The sequence below is a fragment of the Thermobia domestica genome, chromosome 17 (genome assembly GCF_964235325.1).
Source record: "Thermobia domestica chromosome 17, izTheDome1.hap1.1, whole genome shotgun sequence".
NCBI classification, from domain to species: Eukaryota; Metazoa; Arthropoda; class Insecta; order Zygentoma; family Lepismatidae; genus Thermobia; species Thermobia domestica.
Genome location: NC_137470.1, coordinates 149,828,013 through 149,848,010, shown reverse-complemented (window position 1 = coordinate 149,848,010; position 19,998 = coordinate 149,828,013). Strand labels below are relative to the sequence as shown.

Below are 19,998 nucleotides of genomic sequence, written 5' to 3'. Positions count from 1 at the left end.
AAAATAAAATAATTCAATCTAATTATTGAATTTTCTAATTTCCAAGACCTTCAATGTCTGTCTTTAAACGAAAATTTGGAAATCTAGAACTAGTTCTTACTTCAGATGTAAATACCGTTCATAAATTATAGTTGTCTGTCAAATTTCGTAATTACGAATTTATGTAACTCAGAGACTGTTTGCACTCAATTCCGTCACACCAAGTGAATGTACTGTAATATTTAAACTTCGTATGCTCACACACATTCTTTTAACTAGAAATCTATCTCTTCAACCACTTTTCACAGACTTATTAGTCTTCTTATCTACAGTGATTGAAAATTAACAATTCTTTACCCAATTTGTGCAACTTCTACCACATTTTTAAATCTTTCTAGTTAACCTTATCGTCTTAGACAGTAATGAGTTTTACGGCGAAATTTGGAGAGCATACTAACAAATTTTGAATTGCTATGGCTCTGTTGCAACACTTTCTATAATTCACGTATTTTGTTTTTTCTTTGCAGTTCCACAAATGACGCAATTATATTTTTGTTCCTTGGAATGGTGCTAGTGAGTGATAAACATGTATGGCACACTGGGTTTGTCTTATGGACTTTAGTGTTGTGCCTTATATGCAGATTTGTAGGTAGGTTGGGTTACAATATTACTGCGTAAACCTAGTTTTAATGACTACTGACGAATACACAATAAGTGTCAAACTATATTTGTTTGATTTTAACCACACAAGTATTTACAATAGCTCGTATACATCTTTGGTTTTGTAAATTTTCGCTAATTCAAACATTCGCGGAAACTGTCGTTAATTCACTGTTACGAAAGAACCAGATAACTTTATTCGACAAAAGTTGATAGAATAACATCCAGCGGGGAAAGAATTCAGAACATGTAACGAAGTTTGTTGTAAAATATTTTCACCTATGGAAATTATACACATTATGCATTATTCCATTAACTACTAGAACCCAGAAGTTTGTTAGTGAAGTTACTCAACTCTCATAATCTTGATACAATGAGGAGTTAACACTTTCCAAATTGTAGGCAATATTTGGATTCCTTCTCATGTCTGACTCATACTTAGAGACATTAGTTTGTGCACTAGCCATTTTTATTTCTGAGAGTTGAGCTGGCTCAGTGGTAGAGCGTGCACCTCTAGTGCATGGCGTCCCTGGTTCGATCCCAACTCGCGCCAAGTGGGCTTTGTGGTGGATAAACATCGTATCCGTGCGATTTCTCGAGATTCTCCAGTTTCCTCCCTCTTTCGTCATTTCACCATTGCATTCGTTTTTCATCAGTGTGCTTTAGCCTAGGCGGCAGAAGCGTGGGGCGCAAAACCGAAAGATTTCATTTCTCTGCTAGTTGAATTTTGGTTTTCATCTATTGATCACTCTTACATGTACATACTAAGTCATTCCCCCTAAGCTAATAGGCAATCAAAACAAACTTTCCTACTTTTCCCGTCGTTGCTATTGGTCTTACGAAAAGAAAGAATCTAACCCTGGGGGGAGGGAGATATTTGAGATAAAATATCGTGTAAAATTTTCTGCTCCAGCTGGCTCGCATGTGATATTGAGGAAGCATTGCTGTTCTGTTTGGCTACTATCAACCATAGATTACAATGAAAACTATACTTTTTTTTTTCTTGTCTTTTAAAAATAAATACTCATTATTTATGTATTAAAGATTTTGTCTTATTTTAACATCGAAATATTTTAGAAATAAAAACTCTCTCATTATAACTACAATTAACATTTCATTTAAAAGTAAGGGAAGATTTGAGGCGAACTAATCCAGTCGAGATTCCTAACTTTCTTTCACATTTCAAAGATGTTTCTCTATGCAATTGGATACATGAACACACACACAGTATTGAAATCACAAAATACGTAAATTTAGCTTGTATAATTATTATATAGTCATGTATTAAGTATACAAAATATTGTGTAACTAGGAGAGAGAATAATCAAATTAGAGAGAGAGAGAGAGAGATATGATAATTTAATGCCAAGTGAAGGGTCAAGAAGTCTGTATATTAGTCCAACGAAGCAGATCTTCTATTGAGATGAAGTTCCACTGTTCTCATATTAAGCTCTGGTACGTTACACATAATAATGTATTTGCTTTTGGATTGCATACTAATATGAAATTACTGTACAAGTACACTAAGTACCTTTCCAGTTTCCAACTTTCATTCCAACATCTCGCAACCCCGACTACGAAATAAATAAATGTTGAATTGGACACTAAAAGATATGTATTATCTCACAGATTAATGTAATAGTGTTTAAAATATGTGCGTGTTAATCCTTTATACATGTTAAAATAATTCTAAACCTACGTTTTCGGTGATTCGTGGTGCTGAGAGAAACACCAATATGATGAGATGGATGATAATGGTAGTGTGACAAGAGTGAATGAAAACTGGAGAACTAAGAGAAAAACCCACGCGTACGGTGTTTGTCGTCCACAAAACCCACTTGACGCAGGCTGGGGTCTAATCGGAGATCACATGCACCAGAAATGAGCGCTCTACCACTGAGCCACCGAGGCCCCTGTTTCATCTTAAGTAGTGGTGTTATCCTGCTCTTAAGTAGTAGTAGTTTTACTCAAAAATAGTTATTGCGGGGGGCGCGGTGGCTCAGTGGTAGAGCGTTCACCTCCGGTGCTTGGGGTTCCTGGTTCGATCCCAGCTCGCGCCGTGTGGACTTTGTGGTGGACAAACACCGTGCTCGTGGGTTTTCTCGGGGTTCTCCCGTTTCCTCCCACTTTCTTCATTCCACCATTTCACTCATCTCTCATTATCACCGTCTCCTTTAGCCTAACCGGCATAAGCGTGGGACGTAAAATTTAAAGATTTCATTTCAAAAATAGTTATTTCTCTTAAACTACACATGGGTGTTTACTCATTCATATTTTGTTCAGCTTAATAAGATATATCGATTGATATACAAGGTGTGATTAAAAAATACAGTGAATGATTTTTTTAAAGCAGCAACTGTTACTTAAGCAGCAATTATTACTTTGTTTCTAATAAAATTATTCACCACATTTTTTGATCTTAACTCGTAAGTCCCATTTTTGACTTTTTATTTTCGTTAAACACCAATATTGTAGAATTCATAATTCTAAGGAATTTAAAATTGATTTTTCTTGCCGAAGGTGATCTGATGTATTCTTGTATTTATAGGTGTATTCTTATTGACGGGAGTAGCGAATTGGTTCCGAGTGAAGAAAATAAACTTTCAAGAACAATTTATTATGGCTTACGGCGGCCTTCGAGGAGCTGTGGGCTTTTCATTAGTTGAAATGCTTGATCCTAAAACTATTCACCCGAGACAAGTGTTCGTTACAACAACGTTGATAGTTATACTCTTTACTGTGTTTATTCAGGTAAGAGAACTTAATTTCTTAATATGGTATTTACGAAGGAAATCGAGGGAGGAAGGATGGAACTGAGAGAGTAATAAAATAGTTCAGAGAATAGCAAAGTTACTACTAAACCTGCAAAGCTTGAAATCTATACTTTCATTTTTAGTGCATATGTTTCTGGAAATATGTACACTCATGTCCAAAATTATTGTCGCATGTCTATAAATATATTGTTGTAGGAATATAATTTGATAACTAATTCGCCCGGTATTTCTTACAATGTTAGTACGTGTAGAATCGACAGACATATGGCAAATTTCATCTCAAAAGAGCAGTAAATAAGAACAATAAAACGAAAATAAAACTTCCATGTCCATTTAGAAACATTTTGTTTTACTCATTCTAATTTTCGTACTTATAATTCTTTTCCTATGAAATTTACCACAAATATAAATTTCGCGATTATACACATAGTAACAGTATTAAAAGTACCCTGCAACGTCATTATCAAATCATTCTTACAAGAAGACAGTTATAGATATGCGACAATCATTTTGGACATGAGTGTACAAGGTGACCCATAATTATGTATATGATTGAGTGTAGTATTTATAATTCTCAACAAAGTTTTGAAACCGCAACATTGTAGCCCGAGAGTGAGATTAACTGTCACGGTCACTATGCCTTATCAGTGTGACAGTGGCTGAATGAAACATCCTCGAAGCACTGGATCGGTCGATGTGGGTCGGGGAGTGGCCAGGTCGATCTCCTGATTTAATACCACTTGCTTTTATCTTACGGGGTGTTTTAAAGGACAGTGTATCAACATCACATCCGAAATTTAACCGAAGTACGGGAAGCTATTGGCCGCGGTGGCTTAGTGGTAGAGCGTTCACCTCTGGTTCGATCCCAGCTCGCGCCTACTGAACTTTGTGGTGGACAAACATCGTGTGCTTGGGTTTTCTCGGGGTTCTCCCGTTTCATCCCACTTCCTTCATTCCACCATTTTCATTCACTTCTCATCAGTCTCCTTTAGTCTAGCCGGCTTAACCGTGGGACATAAAACTGAGATTTTTACGGGAAGCTATCACAGAAAAGTTCCACAGGACACAAGTAAGTGTCTGTGAAACTGCTTGTGACAACGTTCCTTTTAGTTTCCAGATATGTATCGGCATTGGTGGACTATGCCATGAAGAAAAGACTAAAATTCTTGTAAGTAAAGGTATGAAAGTAATGTGTTTGTTCAAGTTATGTTGCTAGTTTCTTTACCGCAGTCTTTGAAAAATCATATGCATAATTATAAAAAACACCCTGTATAGTTTCTCGCTCATACTATATTTCGACAAATTCCTAGTTGAACTGCTACTTAGAATAATTAATTGTGGTGGTAGGTTATTGTGGTTCACCCAAGTAAACCACAACACCGTTGCTACACTTCCCTTCCTCGGATTCTTTATTTTTATTTCCTAATTTTTACTTCCGACTGATGATACGACAAGAAAGTATGGTGATCGTGAAGAAATTGAATTCGAGATTTCAACGGACTTGAAAGTTTCATTGTCTCTACATGCCGTAAAACTTATTTTTGTATGCGTCTCCGTTCGTCTTAATGTAAACATATTCGGTCGCCTAGAAGTTATACCATTCATCGTATAGACTGAATTTTAAACTAAGTTTTTATAAGATTCTCTAGCATGTTCTTGGAATTTCCTACGTACATCCAAAACTAACTTCGTAGCTTACCGAAGGAAAAAGTTTCCCTGAAAGCTGCAGTAAAGATTTTGTTCATATTTCTTAAATGTTTCGTTAACTGTATAGTATGGTATAGGTTGCTCTTTTAGGAATAATCCAGAGGGGATACTTCACTCTTGAAGGTTTTTACAGCACAAGCTTTGCACGCGCTTTGTTTTGCGTACGGATGTCTGTACTCATATTTTCGTTATCTTATTACTGGTTTCAATTACTACAGTTTTACTTGCTATTTGAGTTACTTTACCTTGGTGTTTTGTCACAGCATTTCTTCACTGTCTTCTATTTTTTTTCTGCAGTTTTCTCACTAATCAGGGCGAACCCCTCCTACACCTCTCACCAAGCAGCCCCGGCAAAGATTAACACCTGTCATTGTTTAAGAAACATACCCTTTTATTGCATGTGGACCGACTCAGTACTGTTTTTACCTTCTATATGCTACCACACATGTCTTTATCCATGTTTTGTTGTGATCGCGTTCGTTTAGTTTTAACTTTCTCGAGGTCTTTTCTTGCTTCCTTTTTATTGTGGTCTTGAACGGGTGCAAATACAGTCTGTTGTTGGGCACCCATATAATTACCTACTCTCACTCTTCAGGTTTGGTTCTGTTTCCTCAAAAACAGTTAATTTTGTTATGTGAATCTCATCACGAAAATATCCACAACGTTTTTTCAAAATTATTTCCTCAAATAAGACTAATTTTTTTTTTTTTTTTTTTTTTTTTTTTTTTTTTTTTTTTTTTTTTTTTAAGAGAAATATTCCACTAATATTTGTATATGGATAAGCCATTTCCAGTTTACTTTTGAGGGTGAACTTTCTTTGGAGAAAGTTTCGTGAAAACTTAATTTTGTTGGTACAGTCCGCAGCAAAAAATCCTGCAACATGAGCATGAGAGTTTATTGTGAAACGACGAAGTCGTTTGCTCCAAAATAAGTGTGCAGAGAAGGAATCAGAGGTTTCTTCTGGCGTGATTCGTGCCACTTGGACGTTATGTTGATTCCCTGTGCTGTTAGGCGTAGTTTCACAAACTTACATGCTCATGTTGCAGCTTTTTGCTGCGGACTGTACAAATATATATTTTAGTAGTAACTAGACAATAACACTATTTAATTTTTAAAAAATAGAGAAATTTTAGTGCTGTGGCCCGTATTTTTTTGTTATTCTGTGAACAAGGTCAAAGGACGTTACGAAAGTTTAAAAGTAAAGGCTTCATTCAGGAATTAAAAATTGAAGTGAGGTGATTCATGGAACTTTAGTCTTAATATAGACAATATTTAAAGTGAACAAATAGAGTGAATCTGTTTTTTTTTTTTTTTTTTTTTTTTTTTTTTGCAGAATCTTGGGATCCGCAGACCAGAATTGGAAAAGTGGCGTAGCTTGATATGAGAGCGAAATAAAATATACTGTCCACCGCACTAAACTTTCTTGTTGCAATTCCTTAAATTAAATAATGTTAGGCTGCAGTTATTAATGAAACATTTTCTTGTGAAATACGAACAAAATTATAAGGTGTTTTCGGAAAATTTCAGCCGAAGAAAACTCACCAATAAAAGTAAACTTACACCTTGTAGATTTCTCCATAACAAAATGTGCTATAGGGTAGGGTTATTAATGAAACATTTGTATATAAAATAACAAAATCGCTGAAGTCTTTATTTCACAAAACTAAGAAAAAAAATCCCCAAAAATTAAATCATCCGTTGTGGATATTCTCATGGAAATTACTAATGTATAATTGTGGGAATATTAATGAAATATTTATGAAATATGAACAAAATCGTCTGAGTTGCTTTTGAGAACGTCCGCCTCACCTCCAAGAATAAACTACTCGTGTCGATTTTTCCCTCCAAAAATCAAATACCATAGTATGAGCTTGTTATTGAAAAATTGATTTGTGAAATATAAAAATCGCTAGAACAGTTTGAGAGTCTCAGATTTTTTATTCTTCATCCTTGAGTAAATTACCTGTATTTTTAGAGGTAGGAAAAGTTCTGACAGCCCACCTGGAGAATCACATTAAAACCTTAAAACCTTTACAATTTGGTTGAGAAGTTCAACGGTATGGCCTCTACAAGAATGCACATCAGGAGAAGCATACTGACAGCTATGGGGAAAAAAATCTAAAATATAATTTTTTTTGTTCTGTTTACGGAAACAATTGGAGTATTCTTCAGGGAAAGAAATGTATCTAAACCTACACTCATGTCCAAAATGATTGTCGCATATCTGTAACTGTCTTCTTGTAAGAATATAATTTGAACACAAACAATTTGCTGAGCAAAACAATATATTCACATTTAAAACCTACACGCATGTTACAGTTTCGCCAACTAATACTTTGGCTTTATCAGACACTATCTGGCTTTATCAGACACTATCTGATGTGTGTGATCTGATGAAGCCAAAGTGTCTGATAAAGTCTGATAGTGTCTGATGAAGCCAAAGTGTTAGTTGGGGAAACTGTAACACGTATGTAGTTTTTTAATGTAAATATATTGTTTTGCTCAGCAAATACTTTAAGTACATACAAAGCAAAGCTTCTACTTATGGAAAATATAATTTAATAATGATTTTGGAGGGTACTTTTAATACTGATACTATGTGTATAATCGGGAAATGTATATTTGTGGTAAATTTCATAGGAAAATAATTATAAATACGAAAAGTAGAATGAGTAAAACAAAATGTTGCTAAATGGACAAGAAAGTTTTATTCTTATTTACTGCTCTTTTGACATGAAATTTGCCACATCCTTGTCTTTGCCGATTATACTACAACGATTCACCAAAGGTAATCATTAACCCTGGTTCGGCTACTAATATAAGTAAATTTTTAGTGGTAGTAATTATTCACACCTTAAAATATCTTCCGTGATTACATTTACTAGTATTCTCACCTTTTATACTGAAATTACAAAACGATGATAACGTATTAAACAATTTTATTCGTTGATTCTCTTTGAACGAATATGCACACAGACTGTCTTGCAATCGTACATGTTTGTTAGGTATCTATAAACAACTACATAGCAACTAATTATACAATAATGTATGTTTCTTACATATTTTTAAAAACATTCTTCTTTTGTTAATTTTAAATTAACATTATATCTGGTATAGTGCTCATGTAGAAGCACTTTCTGCCCAAAAATACAAGTAATTATCAATTTATACAAGGTATCTCGTTGTATAAAATGTCGCCCGACGATGGGACTGAATATAAAAGTTACAAGGGAGCTTGGTTTTTATATTTAAGAACCACTGGTCCGTTTATAATAACAATATTCCATTAATTATATCCTATACATTTTGATCAACCCTCGCATATATATAACATTATTTATTTTCATTCATATAAATATATTTATAATCTTTCATTTCATTATCATTTATCCTTCATTACATTAATATATATATTTTATTATTATTAAAACGTCGTCGCTTATTTATATAATTAACGAAGGGTACGAATTCAAAATAGTAAGAAGCAATTAAATTTTAAAACATGAGTCACCATGATCAAGGGCGCATTATATAGCAATTACTTTAAATGATATTTTACAGTATGCATTGTATTAATTAGGCGTCAGAATATAGAAGAATCTTATTCAAGTAACATATAAGATGGTGCATGAAGAGTTGTCGGATAATTAGCTTAATATAATGAACCTTATACTTAACATAATCTTTGACAATTAAGTTTCAACACAAATCAAATATACTATAAATAACCTTTGCTTTTAATGAATCGAACTATAATTCTTCATATTAACAAGAAAGAATTAAAATCATTTGAAAATTATCATTTGTTGAAACAAATGTGATAAAATATTTAACTACTCCTTTAATGTGTTGTACTTCAAAGTCATAAGAATTTTCATTATTGATATTAACACATAAACTTAAAAATAAATGTTCATAAGAATCTATAGCTGGTATGGGTTTAACCCTTACTTCATTAACTAGAGTCAGTTTAAATTTGTACTTGCATATGATTCTAATAAAGTACATTGTACTGCACAATCATGATTAGGTTCCGTACTATTTTGTACATGTATTGCGTCGTGATTCTGATTTTGATACGAAGTGCCATCTCTTGAACAACGATTATGTCTATACATAGGATTTGTAGTATTTCTAGAATTTCGCCATGTATTTCGATTGTTTTTGTGTCTACTTCGGTTGAGTGATCTGACATAATTATTGTCATGATTGGTTAGGTTAGGTTGATTCCCAACATAGCTTTGCCTATTTTGCTCGTTCTGATTGCTTGAATTTACTCGATTTAGGTTGTGTTCCGTATCGTTCACACTACGGATATTTAGATTTCGAACAGGTACAAAATAATCTGAATTGTTTTTAATTTTATCTACTCCCGCTTGATGGTTCGGTGGGAGTAATAAATGAGGGATTAGTTTCATATATTGCGATCTATCTATACACATTATATTGCACTCGTCCTGAAATTTTTCTAGGAAAGAAGTAGCATTTTCGTTACATTTACCAATGCATTTACTCATAACACGTATTTCACTCACATTTACGCTTAACTTTACCTTCCTTTTATCATTCCGTGTTCTTGTTGAGTGACCATTCCTATCTACGGCGTGATGTGTAGATCCACCGTCTCTTTTCCGCTCAATTGTATTTTTCGGATGGATTTCTTCCAAAATAATGTCCTCATTCTTCGGATGGATTTCTTCCAAAATAATGTCCTCATCAGATACGGGTGAAGGCGAGGTCATCTCTTGTAAACAAGGAACTTCCACACAATCATTGACCATGTTGTTATGACATGCATTATCTTTAATCAGCAACGTCTTAATTTCTTCATACTGTCGGTTGGATTCCTTGGATTTCTGCTCCATCATCCGCTTTAATTCCTCATATTGTCTGCTGGATTGGTTGGACATCTGAACCAAATTTTGTTCCAATCGCTTCAAGGCTTCCGAATTTTCTTTTCGGCATTGTTCTTGCCGCTGTAAGGCTAGCAGGATTTTGTCTTCTAATGTCATTCCTGGTGCTGCACTTTGTTGGTCATTACCACTGTCACTGGTTTCTTTCTCTATTGCCTCGCCGTTCATTTTTCTTGTGATTATTCTACCACTTCTCAGTATAGTTGAGTTCGTAGTCATTAACTTTATTATAGAAGTAAATTCACCCTTACTTTACTTCGGGATATGAATTTACAAGAATCCCGGGTGAGGTAAACCAAAATTTTTAACAAACGATTCACCAAAGGTAATCGTTAACCCTGGTTCGGCTACTAATATAAGTAAATTTTTTAGTGGTAGTAATTATTCACACCTTAAAATATCTTCCGTGATTACATTTACTAGTATTCTCACCTTTTATACTGAAATTACAAAACGATGATACGTATTAAACAATTTTATTCGTTGATTCTCTTTGAACGAATATGCACACAGACTGTCTTGCAATCGTACATGTTTGTTAGGTATCTATAAACAACTACATAGCAACTAATTATACAATAATGCATGTTTCTTACATATTTTTAAAAACATTCTTCTTTTGTTAATTTTAAATTAACATTATATCTGGTATAGTGCTCATGTAGAAGCACTTTCTGCCCAAAAATACAAGTAATTATCAATTTATACAAGGTATCTCGTTGTAATACACATACTAACATTATAAGAAATACCGGGCGAATTATCAAATTATATTCCTACAACATATTTATAGACATGCGACAATAATTTTAGACATGAGTGTACGTTACAATTTTTGTCCAACACTTTTTAGTAAGTGAACCAGTGTTTATATCTTTGTTAAACTTAGTTCAACCTTTGTAGTTTGATTTTCTGTACTTATTCGTATTTGGCATACTTCATTCCTATAGATTTGCAATGAATAACTGGTTACAATCTGTTATATATATTTTTGTTTTTCAGGGTGCCACCATTAAACTGCTAGTCACTTTACTCCGAATAGAGAAGTCTCAGAAACGTATCAAAACACTCAATGAAGAAATAAATGAAAATGTAAGTCACTGTTAAAGCACTGATCAACAGTAAATTCAAACAATATACAACTTTTTCAGCTGCCATTTTAAATTTCATTTGTGAGGATATATTTTTCTTAATTTATTTAAAGTTTGGAACGTAGTCGTAGACACTTGCTTCTAATATTACACCCTCGACAATGCCATAGTCAAATTAGAAAAAAAAATCTACAAATATGGATTAATGTCTTCATCAGACTTTCGTACTTGTACCTGCATATAAGAATTTTTTATTTTCCCCCCTCTGGAATAGCAGGAACTAGAAATGCAGCAGAGGCCAATTCCTGATAGTCATACCCTTTGTAGTATTTGGAGCATTTTCTCTGAGATTACGAGGTTGACAGCAATGTTTCGCTGTGAATTTCTCAAAGCTTCATGTAAAGCCAGAATCTGCACTTCGATACTTAGCTTAGTCTCGATTTACAATGTTTGTCAAATATATAGCCCACGTGGATTAGAGATGCAAGGGCTCGGAAAAAAAACGGCTTTTTTGGAAAAAAACTCGGTTTTTTCTGCTTTGCTTTTTTGCTTGGGAAATTTTGGGCTTTTTCCAAAATACTGCTTTAAATTGATAAAACAGACTTTGTATCGCTTCTCTATAACACAAAAAATCATTTAATTAGTGGTTGATGCTGATAATAATATAAAACATCGAAAATAAACTATGAATTTCGAAAAGATATTTCAAACAATTTTTTTTTCAACATATTTACATTATGAATTCCACAGGATTAACCAATGTATATAATAAGAATTTTTTAACCTCCCATATACAAAAGTAAGCAGAGTTCGCAAGAACCGTGGTTGTTTTTGAAAATGCCAAAAACCCGTTTTTGGGGGGATTTGCTTTATGTATTTATATTACATACTAGCAGCGTTCACCCCGCTTCGCTGCGGTCACCCCGGAACGCAATAAACTTTGTTACTTAGATAATTTTTACTTTTTCGCTTTCAAATTGCAGTAAATGTTAACATTATAGCGCCTGTCATTTATGTTAACCCGCCGAGTGACCCGCTTCGCTGCGGTCACCCCGGAACGTAATAAACTTTGTTACTTAGATAATTTTTACTTTTTCGCTTTCAAATTGCAGTAAATGTTAACATTATAGCGCCTGTCATTTATGTTAACCCGCCGAGTGACACGGTCATGCGGGTTGCATATAAATACGTTTATTTTTACCTATGATGAACTAATAACAAAGGATTTGTACGTTATGGACACTTGAATGGTCAATTATCTCAAGACACTGGTAATTAAAAATTAAAGTGATATGATAAAAACCATCTAGGGTCCAAATCCTAATAACCCCCCAAAAATAAAAGAAATTGGTTCAGCCGTATTAGCGTGATGAGGGAACAAAGGATTTGTACGTTCTCTTTTATAATATAGATTCACAGAAATAAGTTTGTTTCGCCTTGGTGTTATTATGCAACAGCGGGGTTATGCCGGAAGAACTCCCATAAGCTTAAAGAAGTCCGGTCAGTAAATTTCTTAAATTGAGAATCTCCTGCCCTAGCCATTGGGAAAATCCCGTCATTACTTGAAATGTAAGACAATAACCGGAAAATCCTGTTATTGCTTTGCATGTAAAATTTAAAGGTCAACGTATCATAATCAGTACGCTAAAACTGAGGTATTAAATTACAAATTTAGTACGTACATATCATTGAAAGTCCAATCCAAGCTAGTGTTGGAAGCTACGTAGGCAATCGATAAATTTTACCAATTTCTATCAATATATTTAAGCAATCTTGGCTTCTTTATAAAACAACACGCATTTAGGCATGCAGAAATATACAATTTGGTTTGTTTCGTATATTTAGGTTTAACATCCTTACGAAATACCTAGGTTATCAAGAAGACTTTCGCTTAAACTGACATCCGAACCGCTACTTGGGTTACGCATGAAAGAAGGTTTGTGGTCCGACCGAGAATTGAACATGGGACAACTTGATTAAAAGGTGAAAGGGAAATAAAACTATTGCAGGTGGTTTGATATCTGGAAACGTCAGCATGAAGTTCACACGATTCGCATTTTTCATTCTTTTTATTTTTGTGGTTTAAACCAGTTATTACAAAAAAAAAAAAAAAAAAAAAAAAAAAAAAAAATGGTGTAAACCAGCCAACCCTAAAAGTAAACACTTCTTTTAAAAGAATACACAAATAACGAGCAAAATAGTATGTAGTATTTTTACTTCAAAATATTCCATACCCTCTTTTTGAAACAAAATAAAATTAAAATAAAACATAAGAGAAATACTTAGATTTATATGACACACTTAAAGGCTGCACATCTAGAGCTTTTGGTTCTGTATATTCTTGAAATTCTACAGTTAAGTTCTATAGAACCACCATCACAGTTTACCCAATCCTCAAGTTTTCTGAATTTTTAACAAGAGGGATTCAACATATCATTACGAAACTCCCCCCCCCCCCCCCCCCCGCAAAAAAAGGACTACGGAATATATTTAAGTTAAGCTAAATATACAACTGCACAACAAACATGACTGAGTGATTAGCTTTTGCGCTTGTATCGGGAAGTCCGGGATTCAACCAGCATTCGACCATTCTGACAAAGCTTTTCTTCATTCCCTCTCTGAATGTAGAAATAGTGCGTGTACTGTGAGTTGGGCGACTTCCTTTCTTATTGTTTTTAAATCGTTATTATTACTAATTACCAGCAGTGACGGTTTTGCGAAGGTTAGGGGGGCGGTCTTTCGGACTGAAGCCCGTTCCTTAAAGTTACGGAATGCAACAAACGAAATATCTATTATTTATGCCTTTACTCATAAACTTTAAGATCCCGTCAAATAAAAATTACAAATGTTTAAAAAAACTAAACATTAGTAAGAAAAACCCTTCCCAAAATACTTTTCTAAATCCGCCACTGATTCTCAGTATAAAATGATTTTTAAAGTTGTATCCGGAAGATTATTGCTAAACATATAACCGAAACGAAATATTAGTTATGCCTGTACTCATAAACTTCAAGCACCTCCCAAATAAAATTAGGACTTGTTAGGAAACGAAACAATAAAAAAAAACCCTCCTAAAGTACTTTTCTAAATCCGCTACTGATTATTTGTATAAAGTGGTATTCAAGGTTGTGTCCGGAAAATTATTGCTAAATCACTTCACAGCTACAGTATAACAGAAATGTGGAAGTACGGTTTGACGGCTATATTGGAGAAAGAAAAAAAAAACGTATGCTTTGACGGATAAATAGAAAAACGGGCAAGTTTAACTTTTGCGCTAGAAGCTAGAGTACTAAAAGCTCTTAGGAATGAAACACGGATGACAAACTAGAGAAGAAAAAAGATGTCGATAACTCAAAAGTTAAAATAAAGTTAAATAGCCTCTAAAATTACCCTCAAATACTACATTCTTCATGTTAGCTTTAATTCGTAAAACATGTGCTCCATCCATCTTGATAGTGAATTTCAGAGCGAAATATCACATTCAGGTCATGGAATTCTTATCTAATTATAAAATATACTATAAGAAAGCTATTTAGATAGAAAAATCATGAAGTTGAAAAAAGCCAAAATTTCCAAAATTCTAGTTTTTTTCCGAAAAAAGCCGGCTTTTTATGTGAAAAAAACCATCGATTCAAAAAAGCCGGCTTTTTTGCATCTCTAACGTGGATTCACTTGAATTCATGTTCGGCTCTGGCATTGTCACAATAGTTTTTGTTCATGCCAGTTGAAACTCTATCATGCTTATTGTCCTCCATAATAATAAAAAAAAAAAAATAAATAAATAATAAAAAAATAAAAAAAAACAGCAGCAGGTCTAAAAGTCATATTTTACTGCATATTTAATATTTTAGTGAATTTAGTTTACTGTGATAGTTCTCTGTGCATTGGAGTAATTTCTTATTCAGTGAAATTCTTTTTCTCAAATTCCTGTATTCGTGTAGACAATAGTCCTTTGTTCTCAATTACCTCATTTCGTTTAGCTAATCCTACGTCAGTGTATCGGTTAGCAGGTATAAGAGTAGTGTTAGCCAATGGTGATGCACCACCAGACGGCACGTGAGTAAATAAAAAATTTTAAAAAATTAGGCTTTCGGGAGTGTGAATTGCAGAGGAAGATCGCTGATTACGAAGCTTATTATAACTTGGTGTGAGGCGCTAGCCAATCTCCTAGCCATTGTGCAGCTTGCCAATCGAACAGGAAGGCATGTAGACTTTGCTCTTAATTCTTGCAGAGACCGCGTTTTCTGCAGCGTGTTATAAAATACGTTACATTAACGAACGCTCACTTGTGTACCAATACCATATTGTTAGCATTGTTTGGTTGCATTCGAGTTTGTGATTGCTTTAATTATGCTCGAGTTTTTGATGCGCAATCTTCCCATGTACTTTTGCAGATGTATGCAAAATTTTCTGAGTCTTACGTTTGAAATTTTATTCTTTATGTCTGTGTTTAGCGTCCCAATACAGGAAGAACTGTCCTATGTAATATCCTTCTTTTGGAATATCTTCAGGATACGTCGCGCTTCTATTAAGTTGTTGCCTGTCACCGGGATTTTCCCCCAGTACTATAAAATTGGTTCGACCTTAAACCTTGTAACCCTTGTGATATCCCATTCTCTAAAATTGGTTTAGTCTTCAACCCACTAGTACATGGGGTTCTTCGATCCCAGCTCGCGCCAAGCTTTGTGGTATAAAAGCACGGTGTGCATGGGTTTTCTCGGGGTTCTCCCGTTTCCTCCCATTTCATTCATTTCTCATCACGGTCTCCTTTAAGGACAACATACACTAGCCTATTTTTCGGCGCGTAATTTCGGCCCGTAAAATGTAAATTTCGGTCCGTAAGTTGGCCCATACACCTAGCATAAAAATAGGCGCGTAAAAGAAAAAGAAGCGGTCATTTTTCGCTCTTCCTCTTGCCTGTTTGAGCACGCGGTAGTTTTCCAGTTTACTCAAGTTGTTTGAACAGAACGGATCTATCGAAAACTATGGTTTTAAATGCAGGTTCTATGAACATTATGCTATTATGGAAACGAATAAATAAATAAATTAATTAATTTAAAAAAAAATGGACTAGGAAGTTATATTGAAATATAGGAGTACTTTTTTGTTTCTTTTTCATAGTATCGGAATGTGAAATTCCCATAGAATGTTTTTTAACAGTTAAATCACAATTTATAAAAAACAAAAAAAGAAAGAAAAAAAAGAAACAAAAGCTCAATGCATGATTTTGCAAAAGCAGTAATTCAGTTTAAATTTTCTCCCTAATTTGTTACATTTTTCGAATAAATAAATAAATAAATAAATAAATAAATAAATAAATAAATCAATCTACCCTCTGTGGCGTAACATATTTCACGGAACCAGGACCTACCACCCAGCTTGTGCCACTCATGTCTTTAGGGCAGGGTGCGAATCCCGGGGCGGAATTTCCTTCTATTTTGTTTTAATCCATTCCAAAAGGATCAAACTGAAGGTTGCTTTGTGAGGAATCAATCTATCTCCTGTTAGGAACTATTTTATCTCCCTTCGAATATACACAACCTACTTCGCGCACTGCTTTTGGGTAATATATGCTCAGCACATCTGCTGCTCTTGTAGAATCTAGTCAATGAAAGGGTCAAAAAAAGAAGGAAAGTCAACAGTCTCCATGTACAAACAAACGAAGTTTTAATTTCGAAGTGTGACTTGACAAGTTATTTAAAAGTTACGAAAGCATACCTAGAGTAATTAAAATTTAATATATAGAAAACGAATTAACACTTAATCTGAAGTACAATGTAACCAAATGAAAAAAAAATCAATATTGTATTGTTGTACTTTACTAATATGAAAGGCGGCAACTAATTCACTCTCTTGTTTTCTTTCCCGATGTTTCAAGCACAGTATTTGTTCTGACAGTGACGATATTAATGCACCATGCTACATTACATTGGATAGAACCGGTACATTTGCTCATAAGTTGCTTGGGAGTTAAAGTATTTTTTTAAGATTTAAAAAAAATACTTAAATACAACTAATTTTTAAATATATAAGTGCTTGTGTTATCTCTTACCCGTGTAGCAACTGTAGAATAGATTGCTATATATTTAGAATAATTCTCATCAGAGCTGTAGCTAGGGTGGGAGACGAGCAGGGCTGTTGCCCCGGGCGCTGATAGCAAGAGGGCGCCAAACTAGCAAGAAAAAGAAAGTATTGAAAATGAGTAAACGACACGAAGCTTCGAAAAAGTATTGGCGCCCTATTAAATCAATATTGTTGTCGGTTTGCAAAGAAACAATTTCTTAAATTTTCTTGCTCGCTATGCTCGCAATCCAAACGTTTCAATAAGGGTCACAACAAGTTTTTACTTATAACTTTAAAAAAAGCTATTATATATGATTTTTAATGACGATGTGACATACATGCTGCCAAGTAATGACTTAGTGTACACAAGAGCGTTTTCAAAATCAGACACGGTCACAGTCTTAAATACGTACGTATTCGGACTTTTGATTGAGTTTGGTTAGTTAATCACGTTTTTCTACCCAATCGTTTCAATCACGACGGTGAGAATAAAGGTATGAAAAATGAGGAGTGAAGAGAGACACAAGTTGCTGTTTGCGCGGCAATATTAAAAATGAAGGTAAACAAGGGGAATAATAATGTTCTTGAATTTGAAACAGTTGAATAGGGGCAGAACTTAACCCCACGGATTTCGTCTTTTTCAAAGACTGATCATTACCAGTGTTTTTTAAAATTTCTTTGATATATATGCTATGCTTCCAATTTAAAGGAATTTAGTGGGATCACTTCTCCAACTACTTGTATCGCCAGATTTTTTTTTTTTTTTTTTTTGTGCTTACGTATCTAGTTGATATTTTTATCTATCTAGATACATACATACAAAATACATTTTATATATATATATATATATATATATATATATATATATATATATATGATGCTCATTGGGCAAAACACTCCAAAAAATAAAGATTCATCTTACTGCTTAGACTGGAGAAATGGTTATCGTTCCTTTTTCATTATTATTTGGCCATGAAACAAACGCCTGAGATATATGCAACCCCTATATACAACTGTGGTGTTGGAATGTATAACACGTACGATATGATGCTTTTTTTAAAAAAAAAATTCAACGCTTCCAGTGCACCCTAAAAAATGTAATAAAGAAATAATGGCCATGTCTTTTAAATAAATATTGAATTAGAACTGAACAATCTACGCAAAATTTCTAATCGATCAGTGAAAACGTCATCTTTCTAGAGCCTGTAGTTTCTGAGATCTCATTGTCGAAAGGATTGACCACAAACATACGTATAAACGTTCACAACATCTATCTTTTAAAATGCTACAATAGCAATTACAAGCGCCTCAACTCCAACCTATAACTTTAGCTTTCAAATCTTTCATTTACGGTTATGTGTGATTTCACGTTTAACAGAGACAAACATTAAGTATTTGTACTTTAAATAGTCTAAATTAGTTAACTATATATTTTTCATAAAGTTTGATATAAAATTATTGTTCAAAGCCTTTGTATTTTAATAAGCCTTCTCCAAAATCAGTGCGTGTCAATTGTGCTTCCATCTTTCGAGTTCTTCTAAACTGTTTATATATTTGTGGTCAATCCTTTCGACAATGAGATCTCGGAAACTACAGGCTCTAGAAAGATGACGTTTTCACTGATCGATTGGAAATTTTGTGTAATTGTCCAGTTCTAATTGAATATTTAAAAAAAACATGGCCAATATTTCTTTATTACATTTTTTAGGGTACACTGGAAGCGTTGAAATGTAAAAAAAAAAGCATATATATATATATATATATATATATATATATATATATATATATATATATATATATATATATATATATATATATATATATATATATATATATATATATATATATATATATATAAAATATAAAATAAAATATGCGTTATACATTCCAACACTACATCGTTATCTATTGGGGTTGTATGTGTGTCAGGCGTTTGTTTCATGGCCAAATAATAATGAAAAAGGAAGGATAACCATTTCTCCAGTCTAAAATAAATCTTTAATTTCTGTTTTGCCCAAAGAACACCATATATAACTGATAATCGTGTATGTAATGTATTTGCTTATTACATACTGCATGCAAGAAGAAAGAAAACACTGGTCATACATGAATTGAGCCTACTTCCGGTTGGAATTTCTAAATCTTGCAAACGGTGCGAGATATTGTGAAAAAATAATCGAAAAAATCTCCCCTTTATGAAACCTCTTGCCGATTTTTTTTTAAGACTTCTTTCACTTGTCTGTAAAGGGACATGTACATATGTTGTGAGGAATGATGCGCTGTGTAGAGAGCGCAGGTTCAGCTAGTTATAGTTTAAAAGAACTCCGAAGATGGAAGCACAGTTCACGTGCATTGATTTGAGAGAAGGCTTATTAGAATACAAAGGCTTTGAACAATAATTTTATATTATAAACTTTATGAAAAAGATCTAAACCTTGTTCGGCCTAAGCTCTAAACTGCAATAAACAAAGCCACGTGAAACTAAATCTCGCTGATTTGCTGTTGGCCTACCGACGCCTGTACTCCTCCGCAAAATAGTACATATGATTTGATTATTACTTTTACTATGAATCTCCATATAAAATTGCTACATTATTATAAATGACAAGAATATAATACTGGTTATCTAATAAAACTGTAATCGAGTGTGGTTAATAAATCAATAGAAATAAACACTAAGCATGCGCAGTAATTATGGCGCCAATTCATGGAGGAGTGTTCTGCTTTTAAGTCCGAAAGACGTTTGACATGAATTCCGGTTCCGTGAGTGTTGTGGTGAAATACCAACAAGGTAAAACTTTACTCACTAAA

The 19,998-nt window shown here is 33.8% G+C and overlaps 1 protein-coding gene across 6 annotated transcripts in view; it reads left to right on the top strand.

Annotated features, from left to right (window-relative positions):
- The window catches only part of LOC145674406 (putative Na(+)/H(+) antiporter nhx-9), a 310,549-nt gene that overhangs the window by 246,830 nt on the left and 43,721 nt on the right, over positions 1 to 19,998 (top strand). For all 6 annotated transcript variants that reach the window (XM_081744429.1, XM_081744424.1, XM_081744426.1 and 3 more), the window contains 3 exons: positions 507 to 628; positions 3,188 to 3,390; positions 11,036 to 11,125. In XM_081744429.1, the coding sequence (XP_081600555.1) occupies positions 507 to 628; positions 3,188 to 3,390; positions 11,036 to 11,125 (415 nt within the window). The remainder of the gene's footprint in view (positions 1 to 506; positions 629 to 3,187; positions 3,391 to 11,035; positions 11,126 to 19,998) is intronic.